Below are 23,109 nucleotides of genomic sequence, written 5' to 3'. Positions count from 1 at the left end.
TCACACTGTGTGTCAGGGAGAATGAGGGAGAGAGCAATAGACAGTAACAGAGTGACTGAGTTATTGTTAGTGTGTATTTTTATGCTCTCAGGTGTGTGTGTGTGTGTGTGTGTGTGTGTGTGTGTGTGTGTGTGTGTGTGTGTGTGTGTGTGTGTGTGTGTGCGCAGGTGGCTGCGTCACTCTTGGGCCACTGTAGCTTACAGTAAATCACATTCCCCTTATTGCCAAATTTAGCAGCTTATGTTCAATAGGCTCTGCTCAAATCTACACCGCGTCCTATCAGGCCGTTAGTCTGGGTTATAAAAGAGGACTGGCCACACTCTAGCCTCAAAGCACAGGCAACTCATCCCTTTTTCTATTTCCCTATATTATTATTCTTTATCTGAGAGACTGGAAACACTGTCTGGGCTTTTATAATCTCTCCGTTTTCTCCCCTTGGATTTCCTGCCTTTGAGATTCCCCTACAATTGTACCCCATTCACATGGGCTTTGTTTACATCAGGGTATATTTGATAGAAGACACTAAGAAATTGGATATCATCATTTTCATTTTCAGCCTGTATTACCAAGGGAATATGGCCTATTCATAATGTAAAGAAAAAACGTTTTATTCTATAAGCCTTCCTCTTTATCCAAATAGATTCTGACATTTTTACTTCGTGGCAGACAAGGCAGGTTAAGTGCTGATAATTATTTGGAGAAGATGAAGAAAAATATGATATGCAGGGAGGTGACATCAAAGCAACGGGTTTTGTTGCATGTTCTGCCTCTTATAAGCGGGAATATGATACATTTGCAGCCGAAGCTTGATTATTGTGACGTTCGGGGATTCCTTTGATTAGGTGCTTTGTTTTTGCCTCGCATTAAAGAACAGGACCTCGTGTTTCATTTAGCACGGTAATTTCATAAATAACACGAGAGATTTCTTTGGGTTTTATTTATTTAATTAATTAATTTGGGGCTGGTGGAGGGAAGGGGAAAATTCACCAAAAAAGTGTAGCGTTGAAATGATGAGGCCCGACACTGAAGTCTGCTGGTGCTGGGGTTGAAATTTAGCTGGTCATGTGACTCTAACCCCCCCTTCTTATGACCCTGGAGATGGAGAGAGAAAGACAGAGAGGAGGAACACAGGAAACAGGATTGCATTGGAAGGTGTGTATGCGCATTGTGTTTTGTGCACTGTGTGGGTGTTCATATTTGTGTGTGTGCGACTGTGTTTCTCCACCCCCCTCCTATTCAATTAAGAGCTTAAGCTCATTAGTGGCAGACTTACATCATTACCTCTCCAATGGCTAATGAGTTAAAATCTATTTAGATTTATGTTGCTGTTAAATCTTTCCCACACACACACTTTTACACGTCACAAAAGTAGCCTTACACAAGGTTTTCCATAGCAGTGAGCAGTGTGGGAGCCTTTTATAGCAACACTGAATATTCAAAACACTTGAATTATATCTTTTGCCTTCAGTATGGAAATCAGAGGGGGGGGGGGGGATGCTCTGTAATGTAGTTACACACTGTAATGTAAGACAGAGACCTGTTTTCCCCCAGTTAAACATTACAAACCTGATGCATGGAAGCCTTCTTCCCTGTAACTAATAATTAGCACTTCCTAACAAAAAGATCACTCCTCCATGAAGCCATTACATAGTGATTAACTAAGGTTTCAATCAATTTTAATTAATCCTTGATTGCATTGCCGGCTTGACAATTTTAATGAAGTGGTGGAATTGTAAAATAATAATAATTATTGACAGCGAAAGTTGCAGCGCAGGCCCGAGTCATAAGAAGCAGGAAGGAACGAAGGGAAGAAAGGAGGAAGCCACTGGTGGAGGTGTGCGTGACCTCAGCATGGATGCACATTTAACCCCGAGTTATTATTGTTTCAAGCACATTTTTAATAACCTCACTTAAAACTTGGCTACATTAACGATGATTTTTTTTCTCTCCCCCTTGCGCGCTAACTACTTAGTGGGGTGATATTAGGAACAATGAAGTGACAGGTCTTCCATCTTTGATGTCTTGTTTAAACCTGGTCTCCCCGCTGACGCTTTGATAACGCGCTAACTGGGACATTTTCATTCTAATTAGGGCTTCAATTGCTAATTCCATACTGCCTGCTATAATTATCACTGGGAGATATTTGCGACTGCTGCGTGCGCTCGTGTTTTTTTCTCTCCATCTTCTTCTTCTCTGCTCGGTTTAAGAGGTGAACGCTAAAGTTTATCATCAGTGAGAACTTTTAAGCGATCGCAAGCACTGTGCTTAAATCAGTGTCCATGTTAGAAAATCAGTTCGTCGGTGATGTGCAAAGATTAAAAGGCGTTTCTTTTGCGTCAGAAACGCGCTTAAAGTGTGTCTGTCTGTGTGTGACCTTTCATATCCTAAAACAGCTGAGTGGAAGTGACTTGTTAAAAGGCGCCTCTTCTTCAGCGCAGGCGTCCTCACTCTTTCTGTGTTTGCCTCTTTCGGCTCATCTCCCATCACTACTTCCAAACTTAACATACAAATCAAGTGCCCACAACAACCTTATGGGTAACAATTGGATTTTTTTTCCACCCCCCACCACCACCACCTCCCTGCTTCGCCGCCGCCTCCTCCTTTTGACGCATGCGTGTTGGCGAGCGTACTGGTCAGTCTGAGAAGCAGCTGTTCAGCGCTGGTGAAATTCCAACATGGCAGTGGCTGTGGTCAGTGTCTACTGCGTTAACTTGGGATGGTTTCAGCTCACACGCATCCCGGCTTAACCTCGGCACCTCGCTCATCAGCAGGACCCCTCCCAGGGATCGATGCGACCATAACGCTCCCCCCCCCCCCACACGCTTTCTCACACATACACACACGCACACGCACACACGTGAGAGGTCGACCTGTCACTGGAGAGCAGAGAGAGAGAGAGAGAAAAAAAAAAAGGTAAGGAACGGGGATCCGCTGCATCTGCAATTAGAGCGAGCGGTCAGAGCAGACAGCGCGTCTGTGTGGAGGAGACGAGCTCGGAGCAGCCCGCCGCTCATCTCGGAATAGTGCATGTGCAGTTTGTGATCTGACAAGTTTCCCGATTTGCGAGCGATGCCCTCTGCGTAACGGGTTATTTATTCATCTGTCGGTGAAGCGCACCTGCGCCACGCCGCGCGTGGATCGCACAGGCACGGACACGTAGGCTGCACCGTTGGCTTCCTGTTTGTGTGTGTCGACTGTGCGGCACTCCGAACAGAAAAAAGCCACAACTTGGGTGCACACACACACTCACACACACACACGCGGAGGCTTTTTTTCTTCTCCCCATTAGCTTCCATGAGGCGGGTACGGTTACAACAAGTTGCGCGTGCAGTCAGCGGATCCGGTGATATCGCGGCACGTGTTAATTAATGAATCTCACAAACTGGACATTTGTGGTCGTAAGGAGCGGATTTAACTCGGATGACAGATCCGCACCAGTTGATTTTTCTCCGATATCGTCCTCCTCTTCCTCCTCCTCCTCCTCCACTGCTGCCTGTCATCTCGGGCTCCACTTTCTAATGAGATGCATGTAGGTTAGATGGCTCTCCTATTGAGTTGCTTGCTCCAAAGACTCGCAGGGCCCACCTCTCACACGGCTTGAAATCCGAGCTGTGTTGCACCCAGAAAGTGTCTCCTATTGTAAAGCTTTTTTTTTCTTTGAGAGGGAATCCTTCCTTCCGCCTTTTCTTCCACAAATTAATTCCAATGCTCTCTCCTCCTCTTCCTCTCTCTCTTCTTCTTTCTGTTCCAGCACGACATGATCAGCAGCAGCAGCGTCTATGGTAGGTTGATGTTTTTTTCTCCATCAACTTATGTACTTTTTCACTTAAATATATGTGTGTGTGTGTGTGTGTGTGTGTGTATTTATGTATGTAAAACTATTAAAATAACATTGGGCAGCTGGGGTTGGGGGTAGGGGGGAGCTGATGACCTCAGATTGTTTTCAGTGTTGACTCAAAAAGTGAATTCTTCATGTTTGAGATGGATGTCCAAATTGTAGCTGTGTTGTTTGGATTAATTTCCTTCTCTTAATTTTTTAAAAACTATTTTTTTCTGTAACACAAACACAGCCTTGTGTAGCACACACACTACCTGGTAATTAATATTTGGTGACTAAGCCTGCAACATCTAAATTACACATGGCTTAATTTTGCAGCTCTAATTCGATTTTTTTCAAGATATTAAATAAATGACATATTTGTAATGGAATATTGTTCTTGAAAACCCTCAGAGCTGCAGATTAAATACAGCAGTTTGAGTAGGCTAATTATTTTTTTCCTTGACATTTCAAAATATCATTGAGACAGAATAATGTGCTCAGAAATTCACTGATCACTTAATGAAACAAATGGATGTGACTGGAGTCACTGTGCGCGAGACCTCTGTCACATTTTTACAAAGTGAAAAATACATATTTATGATTTTTTTCCCCTTAGTTGCACCATATCTTTTTTCCGTTATTGTACTAAAGAAACATTCAGTGCTAGTTATTATTTTTCTAATCAGGTGAGGGATTTCCTGCGTGATAGAAGAACGCTGATGACACAATGAGAGCACCTTGCTCCAAAATTAAATTCAGTTTTGAAATTTCAGCCACATAAACACGCAAACAAAACAGCCCTGCATGCGTGTTGCTGTTGTGCCGATGCACAATAAGAAGGTTCACGTTGAAGGCGAGAGTTTTAGGATGGATGACAGCCAAGTTCTGTAACTGCACAGTCTTGTTTTTTTTCTAGTGGCTGTTAGTGAGAACTCAACCTTTCGTCTCTGATCTCTGAGCTCACACACGCAGTCGTTCGCTTCACCTCACCTCCTCTCTCCTGCTGCTGCGTGTGTCTCGCCTTTATTTCTCTTTATACGTGCGCGTGCTGATGTTCTAACACTTTGGTGAAAATGTAGAAGTTATCCTGATACTGGTTTCATTGTTCCAAATTAGCATGCAGGTATGCACATGTAAGTAGCAGCGAACAGTTAAAACTGAACAGTTTCTGCAGCTTTTTTCCCCTAAATTAGTCCATACTGATTTTATTTGGACGTGCGGGTCTGATTTGCAGATGTGATTTTTCTGTTCTTTTTATTGGGCGCTCGCGTACACTTGTGTTCTTGCTTTGTTGCTGTTTTTGAGACTCGTGTGAAATGCGGGCTCTGACGTTTGAGATGGGTAGCATGAGTTTTTCCAAAGGCAAGAGTGTGTGCACAAGAAGGAAACGCAGGAACAGCCACACGCGCTGTTGATTTGTGTGTGTGTGGCCTACTGTAAATAATGTAGATACTGAGCGGTTTGTTTATTCCTTTGCTCCAGTCCTCACCGTAAGATCTGCGTCCACTGTGTGAGCTTGTTGCAGTGACAGTCGCAATAATCCCCCTCATTATACACATAAAGTATCGCCTCACATCTCCAATGGCCTCACAGTAAAGCTAATAGGGACAGAGTGTGGAGAAATAATAGGAATAGCAGAAAAAGTGCTTTACAAACAGGCAGCCCTTTACTCTGACTTTATCTATCTAAATGTGGACTTTTCCTTCAAATGAACAGAGAGAGTCGGTGTGCTGCGAGGGTGGCTAAGCTACTCCCAGCGGGGCCGTATAAATAAATTATCCTGACACTTTCTATCAGTATGTAATGTTTACCATTAAAAGCTGTTTTACCATCCTGCAACCACCGGCGTGCGATCTAGTCTGCCCCGCGGGACTCCTGCCAGATGTAAGGGGATGTGCATGTTGGGGGGGGGGGAATACCGGGCTTTTCAGACAGAGGGAGAAGGAAGGAAAGAAAGAGAGACATTTGTTGGTCCTTGCCACGTCCATATCAGTGGATTTCTCCTGTCTGAGCATCCTGACAAAGGGGCCTCTTCAAATGAGATCCAGGCAGGGTTGTCATCTTTTAGCAAATATGTTAAGTGTTATCTTTTGTGCTCTTGGCTTGCTGAGCGGAGCTGGACCCCATGGGAGCCTGGCGCATGCAAATAGAACAAATCCCTCTCGGACCTGTCTGTCTGTTTCGCTCTCTTCCATCTCTCCACCTCCCCTCCCTGCTCCCCTTCTTTTCTCCGCGTTTGCTCGACAGTGCGTCAGCCTATCTTGTCTCTTTGCTCTCTCATCTATTTCACTCTTTGTCCACTTATTTCCTCCCTCTCTCTTCCTCTCTCTCCCTCGTTCTTCTCTCTCTCTGTCCCAGAAGACAGTGCTGGGGCTGTGTGTCAGCTAACTGTAGCGAGGCTGTGTAGTCTTTGTGTGTTTCCCTGCGTGCTAGCTGACAGCCCCCTCCTCGCTGATCCAAGTTCCTCTTCTCAGAGACGGCAGGTAGCTGTCGGTAGGGCCGCTGCCTGTGTTTCTCCGTAGATGAGTGGACGCCAATTCCTTAAAATCCTTGACACTGTGATCCACTCTATCCTCCTCTTCCTCTTTCTATGTTTCCCCCTCCTCCCCTCTTTTCCCTGCTACACTGGCTGCATCTTTTTTTTTTTCATAGTTTCACATGGGGGTTTTGTTTTTTGTGACTGACAGTTGCCGCTTGATAAATTTTATTTTTTTTCCTCTTTTCCCTGTGTTGCGACTCAACCTTTTTTACACACTCTTCTGATTCCTATTCACTTTTCCTGGCATCTCTCCTTCTCAGTACTGACAAGTTATTATCCAGTCAAAATCTGATGGGTGTTCTTAAGTGAAGGGATAGCCACATAAGACTGACTCAGTGGAGGAGTAATACCTACAGCTTACTACCAAAGATCTTGCTGTAACCTGTGATGCTCAGTGCTAAGATTGTGCTTTTACACTGCCAGACGTGGTTCATCAGGTTTTGGTGCTATTATAAAACGGGAAAAAACATGTAAGAAAAAGTTAGACGTTAAAAGATGTGAAGTCATGAATTTAAGTTTGACACAAATGAGGAAAGAATTGCAATAAATGCAGCAGAAACTGATCTATGACCAATGTAGCCAAATTTACAGATTTATTACCCCCCTCTCAACACACACACACACACACATGCACGCACACCATCCTCTAAAAGACATCCTGTCAAATTCATTTCCATGTTAATTCCAGGATTAAAAAGCATTATCTCCATTTCTTTGAACTCTGAATCCCCACAAAATGTTTGAAGTTTCTCATTTTATGTAATGCATCGTTTTTCATAGGTTTTAATCAAATCAAAGCGACAGTTATTTTATACTTTTTCCTCCCTCCTACCTTCTTTTGCTATCCCCCTATTTCTGAATTTTAAACAGACCTCCGTTCACCTCCCTTTACTCTTCACCAGCAATCTCCACCACCCGTGGCCCGGATTCTCTGGCAGATATTAAAGCATTCTGCGTTTGGAAGTGTTAAATATGCTAAGGACTTATTAAAAAAAGGAAAAATATTCCACACCATTAGACCTTTAATAGACATGGCAGCTCACAGCTTATCCTTTACATTGTGCCTTGAAATGAGAAGGCACCATTTCTAATTAGGTTATTGCCATGGAAGTCTTGTTAAAGTGTGCGAAGGGGCTGCCGCTCATTTGGTTTGACGACGGAGGACCCCGACGAGAGCCTCTTTTTTTTTGTTGTTTTTTAAAGAAAAAGAAAAAGCACTGGCCCAAAGAAAACAGCAGCTAAAGAGCAAGACAGGAGCTGACTGTGATGCCTTGCTGCTGCTCTCCCTTTGCGGCTCTGACTGGATGATCTGATTTTGCTAACAGCGAGGCTTGGCCAGATAGTGACCGTCTGCAACCCCCCCCACAAACCCCCAATCCGCCACTCAGTTTGAATATCTTGATTAGTAGGACACCTTTGGCAAATGGAAAGTAAGTCAGCAGCACTTCTTATTTTTATTTTATTTTTATCTATTTATCTATTTATTTTTGTCTGAGGCGGTTGAGGTGTGCGTGCGTGTTAATGAACAATGGCTCATTTGGCGCGAGAGTGAATTTGTATGTGTGTATGGGTGTCTGTGTGAGCTTGGAAGGCTGCCAGGGGATGGACACAAAGGATGTTGAGTGGCTGGGCGTGTGGCACAGCATCACTTAGCTGCCTGTGGCCTCAGGGAGATGGACACAAACTGGGAGCGAGAGCAAAAACAACTTCTATTGCTAAAGAGCTCCAAATGTGACTGTGGCTATTGCAGGGTTGCTACGTTTTTTTTATCTATTTATTTTTTACTGGTTTGGTTTGTAAAATGTTAAAAAAAAAAAAAGAAGAAGAAAAAAAAATTTGAGTCACATGTTGTCTAGCTTGAGGTGATAACTTTATAGTCTTTTTATGGCTTTTTAAAGCAAAGCAAGAGACACAAAAGATTTATGTATCTCATTTTTTCTGCTGTGAATAAGTAGCGTTTGTTAGCGGAGTTATGAGTTAAAACAGAAATTTCACTGTTGTCATGCTTTTGACGATAATTCTTAACATTCCCATTTATTTGCATTTAAGTGCTGTACAATCAACACTAATGCCAAGCTCTAAATTTGCCTCAGCTTCAATTTCAAAATGAAACTGTTGACTGTCTTTTGTTTGACCAGCAATCAAAAACTTGTACATATGGGTTTTTTTCCCAGTGACATGAAAAAGGAAACGATCTGCAGCTCAGTCGCTGAGAAATTGTTTAACGTCTGCATGTGTGCGTGTGTGTGTGTATGTGTGTGTGTGTGTGTGTGTGTGTGTGTGTGTGTGTGTGTGTGTGTGTGTGTGTGTGTGTTCAGGCCTGCTAAGGAGGATTGTGTGTGATTATGTTGTTTCATGCTTGCACTGTGTGTGTGTGTGTGTGTGTGTGGCCAAGTTTCCCCACTGGAAGCGGGCGAGAGCATTAGGATGTTGCTTGTATGACTCTGCTGGCAGGATGGACACATGTGGTAGATGGCTAATGATAGCACGCAGCGTATAATGAGATCCTACTCTCCGTCTGTCTCCCCTACCTGGCATCATGCATTAACCATACAAGAGGAAGAGGAGGCACGCATGGTATTGACTTTTGAGTGGGCGTCTGCTTGTCCATTGTTGGTTTTGTTTAGCACTAAGAGTTCAGCATGGCTGCAAGCGCTGCACATTTATAACAAGTTTTTTTGTTGTTGTTGTTGTTTTTTTGTCAATCGTGGCAGAAGCCCTCGGTATGCATGTGTACGTGCGTGCGTGAGGCGAGAATCTCTCCTCATCTGCACCTCTTGAGCTCTGTTAAATGGTTGTAAATTGATTTTAGATGCACTCCAATGTATACACTTAACAAGCCAAATGGGTTCAGTTGGTGGGTTAGTTTATGTGGTCAGAAGATTATTCTATTAATGTATTCCTCACTCTGTAATCCACAGTATGCTGTGTGAGGGAGGGAGTCACTGGCAATGGTCCATCTTCTTGCCCAGTAACATATATTTATCCTCTTCACTACACAATCCTCTAGGCTGCTCAAATCCCCCAGGGGGTCCCAATGACATGCTTACTAATGTGTGCTTTGGAAACGGAGTGCTATTGTATCCCCTAAATCTCACAAAGCACTGTATGATTTGCCCATTGTCGATAAATCGCTTTGCTTGTGCCAAGTACTTGCATCTCACAGAGGCTTAATGCTTTGAGGGTTTCAGGGACAGCTTCAAGTTCCTCTTTTGTTGATTTCGGGGAAAAGTGCCAAGACTGCTGCGCTGAATATTGTTTTGCGTATGGAGGAGGGAGGGGAGGAAGGGCCTTTGCCAAGCAACTCCATTGAGCCCTGTGAATGGGCCATTCATATTTAGGAGAATCACCCAGATGCCATATTGTTGGCTCAACAATGCTAAATATTCTCCAACAAGGATGGGATTGTAACAGGATTTTCAATTGTGCAAGTGTTCGAAAAGGATGTTGAGAAGAACAGTATCCAGCCTTCAGTAACTCTGAAATGTGTGAATAAATAAGTAGAGACATTAGAAGTCATAGGACAATTCAAGTGTTTTCCAAACCAGTCGTGTGTATTGTTGCTTTTTTCTTGGAAAAATGAAACCCTCTACACAATATAAATGTTTTAAAATATTCAAAATTACAGGATCTGTTTAGCAACAACACCTGGAAGTACATTACTGCCTTTACAGGGTTACTGACCGAGGTTTAAAATTTCACTTCGGGACTTTTAAAAGCAGGGTGTGTCTGTAACTGGTGGTACTGGTGGGATTCAAACTACAGGCCAGGACGGTCAGACAGGCTGCTGGACAGGCACAAAATCGCTCTCTGAGCTTCCCAAAGGTGCGACTATAACATGGAACCTGAAAACAACCGCTGTAAGGACCAAACTCTTGTTCTAGGGTCTAAAACAGCCAAAATGTCATTGCGGTCTTTTATGTCATGCATGCACTGTGTATTAATCACGGGCTGGATCTGTGCCTGAGAGGCTGATCAAATTTATTGTTTGGCTGCACGGGACAGTAATGGGTGTTTAATTACTCAATAAAAGCCCTTTTATAGATTCCCAGGCCTCCTGTGTGTTGAGCAAATGGTATTGATCTGTCTCCGGGCTGCAACATGATAGCCTGTGAAGGAGAATTAGAGCCGTTAGCCTGCTAGCGTTTTCTCATTCATTAGCTGCATTAGCCAGAGGGTGATTACGACGTAGCATCATTGTTAATACCAAAGTCTCAAAGGTTTTTCTGTCTGCCTTGTGTTGTAAAGCTCCGTGCAGCTCATTTACACAAATATGGATTAGATCAGCAATGAATAACATTGAGGAAGGTGTTACGATAAGAATCTCCAGGAGAGTTGTATTTCTTTTTTGCAACATTTCCACCTGTGCAGTTTTGTCAGTGCATTAAGCACGCTATAATTCCCACAGCTAAGCTCGACGAAGCCCTTTCCTGAGCTGTGAGCTGCATTAGTCGGGCTACCGTCTATACCTATGCACATTTTAATCCCACCACTTCCCCACCCTCTAATCAGTAATCTGATGGCTCCTCCTCCTCATCCTCATCCTCCCCAGAGGCCTAATTCTGGATCCCCGTTCTCCTGCACACCCAGCAGTCAGGAGAATGACTCACACAGAGGAGAAAGCTGAATGACAGTCACCCTTAGCATGTCTCCATTAGGTTTTCTGTCCATGCATTCATGCCAGCAAACATGTGCAGCCCTGTATGGTGTCCACTGTGTCTTTTTCTCGTCTAACTGCATCTGCCCCGCGCCCATTGTTCTTTTATGTTCAGAGCGTATCACCGCTTCTGTCGGCCAGCTCCGCTCCTCTTGATGCACGGCAAAAACCTTTTGCAATAAGTTGCTTGATATGTCTATATCAAATGAGTGTGGTCTATTACAGATGTGGCGGAGTCAGTTGGGTGGCTTTGTGAACAAAAAAAGGGGTTCTGCAAGGGACCATGAAAGAGACATTGTCAAATACAGACCATACAGTTCCTTTGTAGATAAATGGATTTTCATGCTTATCAACTGGGACAGTAACATGAGTGAAAACTGTGGAGAATGTGGAATTGCTCTTAGTATTCGGCCATACACAGGGATAAATGTAGCTTCAAGTGTGTGTGGTCTGTCATTGTCCTACAGAAAGGTTTTGTTTTTTGTTTTTTTGTCGTTTGGGTTTCTACATTCAGTTTGGAACCACATTCACTGCTGATGCCACAGATGTGCATCACGCATGGAGCCATATGTTACACTTCCACAGTAATTGTACTATCAGTTCTTAAGCATCATCTGTTTAGTGTCACGGGAAAAAATACTTTTAATCCACAGTCAGGTTTTTTTTTTCTTTTATATCACAATGGAATATTTTTTTTCTTCTCTAAATTGGATTGGAATCATTATGTCAATGACATTTTCATACCCACTTGTAAAAGTTTTTGAAACATTATTCATTGATTTCTAAATTCCCAGTTTAACCCTCCTGCCATCCTTTAAAAAACTCACACCCATCACCCTAGGGACCATTCTCAGCCACGCCATAAAAAGACCATATATCCATATTTTAGTCCACTTTAAATTAGCCAACCTTGTAAAACTACTTCTCCCTGAAATATTCATGTAAAGTTTTAATTATATTTTCGTTGTTTTAACCCTTCAAATCCCAGTGTTATTACATGAGCGCCCTGTGTTATAAGCCCCAAAAACCAAAAAACGAAACTAAATATTTCCACAAAAAACCAGTTGAAGTAATATGTGATTGTCATTATAAGTAGGCCTTTAGATGGACCAAAGATTGGCACCAACATACATTTTGACCTGCCATTATTTTTTTTGCATTTTTTTTGCAATTTAAAAATTAAAACTTCAAGGCCCTGAGTCTTCATTGACATCCAAGAAAAGAAGAAAAAATAAAATCATATGATGATAATTTGGGGTTGAAAAATAGCGTTTATAATGGAAGTCAATGGGCAGAAAATGGTCCCCAGGGTGATGGGTGTGGGGATTTCTGCTGCTCAGCCATTTTAGGCTGATTTAAGGAATTCACACTGGAATATTAACATTGACAGGTAAAAACTATCCTGTGGCAAGTTTGGTTATATTCCACTGAACACAGTGGAAATGGCAGCCATTTAACACATAGCAGTGGCACAAAAAGGTCCCAAGAAGGCAGGAAGGTTAAGATGGATGGTTTGAGTAAACCATACATGACGGGGCGAGGCAGCTTCATGTCTCAGAACCTCATGTCTCAGTTTTCTATTGTCCCTGATTGTGGCTGCAAAAATGGTTTTAGCAAGACACAGTTAAGCTAGCTTAGCATTTCAACTATAGATGTGTTTACCTAATTGCTATCTATACTTTGTGCATAGAACAATAAAAACAGAAGACTACCATACATTCTGCATACTAGTGCTTTCTTTTTCTTTTCATGTCACTATCAGACATACTGTTTTTCAGGAGCTAGCTTTTAACCTGTTGTTGAGTGTATGTGTTGATGCTATAAGCCTAAAAATCATTGTTTTCTTAGACATATATGGCACAATAACTGGATATTTGGTGGCACCTGAAATAATATTGAGGCATTTTTACATTTGTAACTCTAGCCCCAGTGTGGTGGTGGCTTGGCTTTCAGCCAGAGGACCTGTTTGTCTTGTGAGTGGGAACATGGCTTAAATTTATTTATTGTCTTTTTTTGTGTGTGAGTGTGTGTGTGTGTGTTTGCTTACTATTTCAGGGTTTTTTGACCACAGTTATGAAACCTGTTCAATGCCTAGGTACTAAAATTACTTGATTAGGTAATATTTTGGCCAAAGTTTCTTTTCATAACATGTTAGAAGGTACACGTCTCCTGTCTTCAAGCTTCCATTCTTTAATAATTACAATGACAGGTAATATCCCATATAGTTGTAGGTAGGGGCTGCTCAATTAATCGAATTTTAATCACGATTACGATCTGGGCTTTCAACGATCATTAAAAATGACTGAGCCGATTATTAGCCCCTCCCTCATTTATCCGCGACACCTTAAAGGCCGGTCCGTGAAAATATTGTCGGGCATAAACCGGTCCTTGGTGCAAAAAAGGTTGGAGACTGCTGATTAAGAGGACCCGAGGGAAGCTCGGAAAGCTAAGCAGAAGTTATTTGGAGAGGAGAGTGACTGCCGTTGGTTGAAAAGAGAGGTTTAAAAAAAAAAACTTCAGTGGTGTTGCACACTATTTTATATTATTTTTTAAAGTCATTGAAGCCGGTCAGAGCAGCACGCTCAGTTTTGTGTAACTATTTTTAAATCCCTGTAGAACCGGAACCGTGTAAGCTAGCGCAATAATTTGTTTTGCATATGAAACCGGAGGAGTTGTACTTACATCTTATGCCATCAGCTTGTCCTCGGTCACGGTTTCCTTCCACATAAAGCTTTGCAAAAATTGCATAAAAAGCGCTTGCAGGAACAAAAACATAATATTCCAGAAACACGCTTTGCCGATCCGATCAGCTGTTCGTAACACTTCCCACAGTGAAACAGACGTCAGCACGAACTATCACATGTCGGCCATTTCCTCCCTGAAACCGGAAGTGACGTCATTTTCGCGGAAATGTAGTTTTTTACTTGTAGGCCTTAAAAGGGCTGGTTATAAGATAAGCTGGTTATACTGGTCATGTTTGGCTTTTCTGAATAGTTTCTGGGATGCTTAGAACTCGAATTGCAGTGCTGGAAATAGTTTATTTTGATGCACATGCTGTTTTCTTTGCAAATTTGCATCATAGGATTGTTTTTTCGTTTTTCCTGCAGTGTATATAAAAATTGGTGTATCTCCAAAATAAAACTATGAAGACACTCAAAATAAATTTCCTGTTGTTGTAAACTATTTTTTGCAACTTTTTTGCATTTAAAGTTTTGAGGGATAAGCCTCTGAAAATTTCTCCAAGTAGAAATATATGTAAAAAAAAAAAAAAAAGCAAAAACGATTTTCAATTTTTTTTGTAGTTTATTGCACTTTTTTGCAATTAATGTAGACTTAATGCATACATATTATTCAAATATGGGCTATAACAGTTGTATAGCAACTTGAAATGCTCCCATAAATGGCACTACAACATGTAAAAAAATAATATAAGCTCTGGCGGACTTGGTTCTATGGTAGGTCTTAAAGGGTTAAATAAATATCGTCAAATAATCGAGATCTCAATTTCAGTGAAAATAATCGTGATTATCATTTTTGCCATAATCGAGCAGCCCTAGTTGTAGGACATAACCTGCTGTACAGGTTGAACAATTTCAGAGCACTTACACATCAGTGGCGGTTTTAACTCTTTTACAGAACTAAACCACATGTGTGTATATATATATATATATATATATATATATATATATATATATATATATATATATATATATATATATATATATATGAAAATAATATAATGTAGCTAATCCTCCATAAAGGATTTTACATAATTTGAAGGAAAATAATTGAAATAAGGGTCACCTGGTTGTAAGTGTATGGAGTTTGCGAATTAACACATTCTAATCCCAGGTGCACGCGAACATATACACAAACATGCCCACACACAGACACACAAAAACCCTTTTCACATTCCACTGCCTGTGGGGCGCAAATGAGAAGCGATGTCTACTCGATGCAGAGCCAGTGATCTAGGTAATCTGCCTGTGCTGTGGGAGAGGTCTATTGGTCTACAAATCAATTGGCTTCATGTCCGTACCATTAGGCTAACATAGCAGTGCTGAGGCGCTGAGAGCAGTAAACAGACTGTTTAATTCCCCTGGACACCAGCCAGGTGTCCTCCTGCTTCCTCCTGATCCCTTTTTTTCCTTGTTTTACTTCCCTGTATTCTAGCAGCCTCCTCAGTTCCTTCCTCTTCTCCACTTCACTTGCAGTGATTTTCAGTGGACAAGTGCTTACAGGAATATTGCTTGGAGGGATTGTGTGTGTGTGTGTGTGTGTGTGTGTGTGTGTGTGTGTGTGTGTGTGTGTGTGTGTGTGTGTGTGTGTGTGTGTGTGAAGAGAAGAGGTTTTGGCCAATGAAAGTGTCTATACTGAGTAAGTGATCCCTTGGGATGCAGTACATACACCAGGCATCCTTCTTTATCTCCCTGCATGTGTATCTCTCTCCCCTTTTCTCCGTATCACTGTATGGGTTTGTCTCACGCTTTGTTTCTCTCTCTGTGTATCTGCTCGCCTTCCTCTTTATATATATATTTTTTCCCCCCTGCCTTTTTCTGTCTGCAGACAGAGCCTGCAAACAAGTCGGTAATACGAGGATGCCGAATCAAAACAAATGCACACTCCCAATGATTAGAAAAATGCAGATTTACGTCCGGGCGGCAAAAAGTTGACCACTTTTACTGTTGCACAGATACACCGGTGACAGATACGCTAATGACTTAGCTTGTATAACGTCAGCAATTCAATTTATCCACTTGGCTGCTGTTCTGCATGTCCTGAATTGTGCTACAGTATGGTAATTGAGCCAGTGTATGTTGACAGATGAGTGTTGTTGGCAGTATTGCTGTTGTGTGTCTCATTTCCTGCACGCTGCTGCAGATTGACTGATAAGATAAGAGGCCCATAGCAACTTCTGAGAGCTTCAGAGTAACTAACAACCTGATGAGATGCTGTGCTATAGCTTTGATTAAGGAGGGTGCAAGGGACAGCAAATTGTAACAGGTAGTGAATGAGTGCAGATTAAACTTACATTACCAGTGGCCTCACTGTTTGATGTTCTGCTGGCCAGTAAAGGACAGACACAGTATAGAAATCTGTTTTGTGCTTTCAGATTTGCCCGTTCTGCCAGAACATTTTACTGTTGCTAGGAGACGCTGCAACCCTCGGACACATCTGGTCAGCTGTTAGTACAAGTTGTTAACAAAAGCTGGAGCATCTGCAACGACATGATACTGTTTACAAAATGCAGCTCCCTATAGGCTTGGTGTCAATCAGCTTTTTCAACGAAAGCGTGCAGGGAGGATGTTCGGAGCAGAGAACTCAAGGTGAAGAAGAAATGAGTGTAAAAGCAGAATTCAGATGTTATATGGTGCCGCCGTACTGGCTTTGTCTTCCAGTAACAAATATCGTAACTTTCAAAAATGGAAATATCACAGCCTGAATTTCTGGCTCCTCTGTCAGCCTCTTCGTTCCTCAGCCTTGACTCATGTCCCTCATGGGACCTCAGTGGTGGAATGACATTCGTCTTCGAACAGGCCAGCAGAGTCACTCCTTATCTTGTGTCCCAACTCATCTCCTCAATAAATACCTCGTGCCCTTTTCTCTCTCCTCCTCGTCGTCCGACTCTGCTTTTAGGGAGCAGAAAATGCTCATGAAAAGGTTCTGACAGCGAAGCGGCACAGTAATATGGGAAGAAGAAAATAATTGATTTTCTAAAACTGCTTTGCCACTGTGAGACATGCTATGTCACAAATATGTGAAATCGCATGCAAACGTGCACATCCAAACTGTTATCAAGGCCCTGGTCTTTGTCACTCCAAAATAGGCAGAGAAAATAGTATTTGGTGTTTTGGTTCACAGCTTCAGGGTCATTGAGAACGCATTCTTTAATCGTCTTTTGGCTCCTTGAGTCAGGCTATAAGAAATGAGCGTAACTATAGAAGCTAACCTTAATGCTATGTTTCTCTTGTAAACATGTATTGTGTTAAATTAGTGGTAATTTATTTGCCAGTTACATCAGCAGCATTGTTCTGTGATGATCTAAATGTACAAGTAGATTTGACTTTTGTTTCAGTGCGGCTTAAATACATCAACTGTCGGCCAGATCTTAGCATAAAAGGATTAATCAAATTAATCAAAAGAAAATATTTCCAGCTAAAATGCTTTGATTAACAGAAGATTAGGCATTTTATTATTCTAGCCATTTTCTTGACTCTTAAGTATTTTTCTAGACCTCTGTGATGCTGAATCTCTGGATAAAATAGCTACAGTTATTAAATTAGGGGATATATTTTTTTAGTCTACTACCTTATCTTTAACTTTTTAACCATTATCTGTCCACTTGTATCAAATAATTGCAGATAACAGTGGGGTAGTTTATGCATGCATTGCTGCATGTGAATAATGGCTCACTGGTGTGTCCTCCTCTAAAGTGGAAAATAAGCTCTCCTATAACACTTTTCACAGTTAAATTAATATTTCTGGAGGAAACCCTGGGATTGTTGAACATTTAATCTTAAGCCATGCTGAAATGCTTTTTTGTAACGTGTTAGTCAAGTCACTTCTAGCTATTCAAACTGAGTCTACATGATAGCTAAGTCTAAGTGGTGGAAACAGCAGTGAGCAGGACATTGAGCTTTATTTACTGGGTACTTTTTATATCCTGGTTGTCATTTTAGGCCGTGAAATCTGCAGTCACCGGATAAACAGAAGCCCGTGTTCACAATACCGAACTGTGTTCATCACCCGTGAATGTGATTACAGCTCTTGATCGATAGACAGTGACACGTTGCTGCTGGATGTCACCTAAGGAGATTGTGCGCTGTGTGCATGTGTCAGTGTGTAAGAAGTACAGAGTGTGTGTAGGTGTGTGTGGGGGGTGGAGGGGTGGGGTATCCATATGCTGTCTGTGCATTTATACACACTTTGCACGCCTGTGTGTGTGTTAAACTCAGATCCAGTGTGGTAATGTGAGATCAGACGTAGCCTGTTAGCCGGAGCCTTACATCTGCTGTCAGCCACTCGCTCTAACTCTGTTAGGGATGTTATTGATTGCTCATTATTACCCCGTTCCCTGAAAGATGAGCGTCCCCTATGATCACATTAAATCTCTCCCTTGTCCAATCCTCCCGAGATGCCTTCTGCTCATCGGTGCCCATCAAATTTCTCCTCCGAGATCTGATATCAAGCAGCCTGACGTTCTTTATTGCCTTTGGTTCTCTTTGCGTCGTGTTTGATTTACTCCAAATAACAGTCTCTCTTTTTTTCCCTAACTTGTTCTTTTTTTTCCCCTCCTCCTTTTTTGAACGGACGCAGTTTAGCTAATTGATGTTTTGAGTCTGTGTAATGGAAATAAGCAAACGTAGCTGAGCAACATTTCAAATTATGATTTGTTTTCTTTTTTATTATCGCTAAAAGATACTCGGGGTTTCATGTTAGCTTTGTGATCTGTGTTTATTGACTTGATAGCAAACAAGAAGAGCTGACAAGAAAGTCGTATGTACTTTATTTTCTTAGAGAGGGGCTATTTTTGCTCCACTGCCTGTTATTTAAATGGCACATCAGTCAGTTGTGAAAGGGTCACATTAAAACCATGGTGTCAGTCTTCGAGCCTCGTTCAAAACCTACAGATGCGCCTCTGACAAATTCCTCCCCGAGCCTCCCCTTTAAAGTCCGTGCCCTTCCCTGTGCCTTAGGTTGTCATTTTCGCTGACGATAAGCAGTTGTTGAAGGTGTCACGCGTCCGCCAGCCCGTGTAAAGTTTGGAACTGTTGAAATCCAGCCCTCAGTGAGAGGCCATCTCATCGGCCCCCGCCGTCCCCATGAATAATGCAGAGCTATCGACTGTGTCAGTTGAGCGCAAGGAGACGTGGCGGCAGGCAGCTTGATATTCAGCTGCTGAAGCTGACTGGATGCCCTCACTTTGAGACAAACTGCTGGCAGACTGCTCTGACTTGAACAGACAGGACCTGAATCTGCTCATATGAGATGAGCAGCGTTGTGCTGGTGCGGAGGTAGTCTGTGTCCCAAGGAAGCCTGAGTTTCTGTTCGAGTAGGCAGAGAGGAAGAAATTTAACGTTCGTAAATCTGTATACACATGTTCTCAAATATTTGTCTCAGCCTCACCTTTGCAGTAAATGTGTGTGTCCGTAAAGGAGTGTGTGAGTATGTGTGTATACGTTCTCCAGCCGGCAGCCTGCAGAGAGCTCTAGTGAGAATCTCCTGCCCCCTCGCCACGACCAGTTCAGTGTCAATGCCACCGATCGATGGGCGTATTGATCCGCTGTTTGACTGTTTAGACAACCTGTGTGAATTCTAGCATAATGTGCAGCACACTGGATTTAAAGATGCACGTGCAGGCCGCACTGCCTTGCATTCGTGTACTCTCTTTCGCATGCCTGCTGTCATACCAGAGAGCTCGTTCTTTCTAATGCTCGGAGCATCACGTGCACAAACATGTGCATCCGAGTTCAGAATAAGCAGCTATAGGTTGTATCTCAGAGCAGATATTGGTGGAGTCCAGCGTCATATACCAACATGTCCGATCGTTCCCTTGTCAGTCGCCCCTACATCATGTATAACATTTTCCCACAGTGTGCAAAGGTGTGAGATTAAGATAAATGACTTGTATTTGTTTACGGCTCACTGTTCCCAAATATCTGGAAAAATTTTTGCACAGTTGTTTGAAGGCCATGACTTTCTACCTTCCTTTTCCCAGGCCTCATTTTGGTGCTTGATGTCGTTTTTGGACCGAACTGTGAATTATTTTCATTCAATTTTACTTTTGTTAATTTTTCTTTCCATCCAACAGCCAATAAATGATAGAAAAGGTTGGTTATTCACTAATGTCCTTTTTATTGCTAAAGCATCACAGACAGGCATGAAAGCTTTTCATTTTTGGGGGGCTGGGAGGAGGGTTCCATTTATGTGTTTTAATACACTTCCAAACAGTTGGACTGTGAGACTGGACTCTTTCAGACTCGGTAAGAGGTGTGGGTTGGCATATCGTGCCAAAATCCATATGAAGTGTGCAGAATTTGACACTTCAAACATGAACCGTGAAGGATCCTGCAAGTTCACAGGCTGGGGGTAGAGGTTATCCCAGCCAGGGCCTCTTCAGTAATTCACACACATCCCACAGGCACATATACACACACATATACACACACACACACGCACTTTTGCAGCCTTGCACGTGCGCTAAGCACGGCGGGCGTTAATCTCCACCAACTGCTGTTGAACTCTAATCTAGCTTGCTTGCCAAGTGTTTGATACACTGCAAAATCCATCGTAACGAGTAGAAAAGGCTTTAAAATCTTCTTCTTCTTTTTTTGCCCATGTGACAAAATGAGAGTTTACAGTTAGCTTTCTGTAATTGATACAAGGGGGCTTTATAAATCATGGCATTTTCTGTGGTCTTTAATAGGAAAAAATAATTTGAAATTTGAAGTTTTTTGGTAGCAAATTGGCCTACTGATGTTACAATTGCCATCCAGTCTACTGTCTGAGTGCATCTCCACCCTACCCCTAAACCCCCCTCCCCTTCCAAACCACACACACACACACACAACTCGGTGCAGACAGACATAAATGCATCCACAGATGGTGACACCCCGGCAGTCACTCCTGGGCTGGCTGTCTACGTGCCAGCAGCGATAACACATGCAAACACACAAAGACATATGCACACACACACACACACAAACACACACACGGCCTGGCGGCAGCAAACACGGTGATGCATCATTGAGCATAGGCTGGTTTTTCTCTAACTGCTGAGGGGAAATCAGTGTGGTGTTAAGTAACCATTCATGTGGAGCTGAGACCACACACAAACAAACAGCGCAGCGACACTAATAAAAATACATTTACCTTGCGAGATGAATAGAATATGATTGACTAATATGAAAGTTCTCTGGCAGACATGACTCGTGGCCACATTACCGACTACTAAGCTTCTCTGTGAGCAAGCGTCGACGTATTAATACAGCTCCAGTATCATTGTTTAATTCCCCTGACAAATATCTATTGTGCCGCTTTCATACTCTTACTTGGATTGTGATATATTCATTTGTTGATGCGCTGTTAATGTTTCCACTCTGGTTCGGAGTGTGCTGTGTAGGTAATCACCCACTCCGGGGCTGCTGCGCTGCTGTTTGTCATGTAGATCTTCCTGAGGATTGTATTTGAATAATGAGGAAGGCTTGAGCGTTCTCTTGTGCAGAGTGTCTCCACGCTGCCGCAGTAAATGACCTCTGAATAGTTGTTTTGGATTAGCCATCAAAGTCTTCTCTCGAAGTGGCCAATAGATAGGTACTTCCAGAAATGAGTCACTTGAAAATGATCATTGCTGCCGTTGCCATATAAGATAATGGATAACCATTACACTCCATTTTCCCCAGCTCCTCACCCACACAACGCCTGCTCTTGAAATATGATGCATCCACTGTGCTTAGTGAGCACTTAATGTCCAAAAGCACCGTGTTTGTTGAGATTTACAACTGCGCCGGTAGGAGGGGGGTAGAAGAAAGAGTGCGTCGTCTGCGTATAATGTTGTTCACTCAATAATTATCTCATTTTATTTACGAAGACAGACAGCTTTAGACGAGGTTAGAGGCTCCCTCTCTATTATCTCCACCTGCCACCCCTCTATTGTAGCCCCCTCCCTCCTCTGCCCCTAAATGATGTCCTTCATGTCGAGGACTTTCCAAAGTTTCCGTCTAGGAGGAAGAGGCAGGGGAGTGTGTCCTCAGCGCACTCGGTTATGCTGAACAGAGTGTAGGGGAGGAGGGAAGAAAAAAAAGCAGACAAAATTACACCGCACCTCTCGTGCATTGGTAGTCAGATCGATGCCATTTCTGAAAGGATTAGGCCTCCTCTCAGAAATCTATTTTAATTACTGAACACACAGGTAAACAAAGTGGTGGTGGTTCACAGGTATGGATTCGAGCGTCAGAGGAGTATTGATAGCGTGTGGCCCCACGTTAACCTCGGGGCCGCTCTGAAAGATCCTGCCGGCTGCACCCCAGGTGGAAGCGGGGAATGCCGATGTAGCTCCGCGACCACTCTTTCCGTCAGACCGCATTGATGATGGAAACAGATTGAAGTCTACATACTGTGTAGCAAGTTGTTGCATTGTGGTGTTAATGTGTCACATTTTACTACAATTAATCAGAAGCTGCCAGCTTCAGCGTCTGCTAGTCTTCCCATACAGATTGTGCATCCATGTATAACCCTTATTAGAAGGGTTATACATGGATAAGTTGTCTGTGTGTATATCCCATGCATTCATTACCAAACTCAGGCATTTAAAACTCAGTGAGTTTGTTTTTTATTTAATCTGTAATAAGATTAAAGATTTGCAGAGCATTAATAAAAATGTAGGCTTTAGTATTTTTGGGGTTAATACTTTAATTTGTTGCCGTCCCCATTAGCTGCACGCTAGTAATAGATGAGTAATAAAACAAGAATTTGTGACAGACTTTAGTACCTTAACAGTCATTATGTCAAACTGTTTTCACTAATAGGTGCTAATGGTAAATGATTTATAAATGTAAGAGCTACCACAGTATGGCTAAGTTTAGTTTTTTTTAATACGTGAGTAATTTTTATAAATGATCAAATTAACTGTTAACTGTTAAATCTTTATAGACCAGTGAAATCATTATAATTGCAGCTGATACCATAATAACGAGAGTAGAAACATGTTATTAAAGCTTTATAAATTTTCACTCTGTGTTAGGTTGTTTATGTCACGTTATTTTTGTATTTCCTTCATATATCTGTACCTGAGCTGAGGTGACGCAAAAATTTCCCCGCTGTGGGATCAATAAAGTCTTATCTTATCTTATCTTATGTAATTTATAGCAATAAAAGAAGCTAATTTGTATTTGCAGATTTATTGGAGTACTTAATCATTAATAGCTTGTGGATGAGTAATGAGCCACAGATTCTAAAATGACTTTTGGCTGATTTTGCCTTCTTTCTCAAGTAGAAGCTTTCTCACCATATACGTGTAAATGCAGACGGGGGAAAAACAGCTGCCGTAAGATGTTTAAGCAGCAACAAATGGGTTTAAGTTACATACTTTAT

The 23,109-nt window shown here is 42.2% G+C and overlaps 2 protein-coding genes across 9 annotated transcripts in view; one reads left to right on the top strand and one right to left on the bottom strand.

The window, feature by feature from the left end:
* Nucleotides 1–23,109, bottom strand: part of LOC309701459 (uncharacterized protein) — a 138,877-nt gene that overhangs the window by 25,474 nt on the left and 90,294 nt on the right. Inside the window, exon 6 of one of the 3 annotated variants that reach the window (XM_082525686.1) lies at nt 6,730–6,805. The exons of 1 other annotated variant lie outside the window; for it this stretch is intronic. The gene's annotated coding sequence lies outside the window, so the exon portion shown is untranslated. Of the gene's footprint in view, nt 1–6,729; nt 6,806–18,985; nt 19,062–23,109 lie in introns of those variants that run through there. One more of the 3 variants, XM_082525687.1, reaches the window with a different exon arrangement.
* The window catches only part of LOC309701455 (fidgetin-like), a gene marked incomplete at its 5' end in the record, with an annotated part of 79,704 nt that overhangs the window by 43,455 nt on the left and 13,140 nt on the right, over nt 1–23,109 (top strand). The window contains 2 exons of one of the 6 annotated variants that reach the window (XM_082525667.1): nt 1,123–1,152; nt 3,752–3,782. In XM_082525667.1, the coding sequence (XP_082381793.1) occupies nt 3,758–3,782 (25 nt within the window). Of the gene's footprint in view, nt 1–1,122; nt 1,153–2,610; nt 2,914–3,530; nt 3,640–3,751; nt 3,783–16,315; nt 16,344–23,109 lie in introns of those variants that run through there. The other 5 variants (XM_082525665.1, XM_082525666.1, XM_082525670.1 and 2 more) reach the window with 5 other exon arrangements.

This window comes from Aulonocara stuartgranti (assembly GCF_965226115.1).
Source record: "Aulonocara stuartgranti genome assembly, chromosome: 23".
NCBI lineage: Eukaryota > Metazoa > Chordata > Actinopteri > Cichliformes > Cichlidae > Aulonocara > Aulonocara stuartgranti.
Note: the sequence above shows the minus strand (reverse complement) of the source record. Positions and strands in the feature narration are given on the sequence as shown.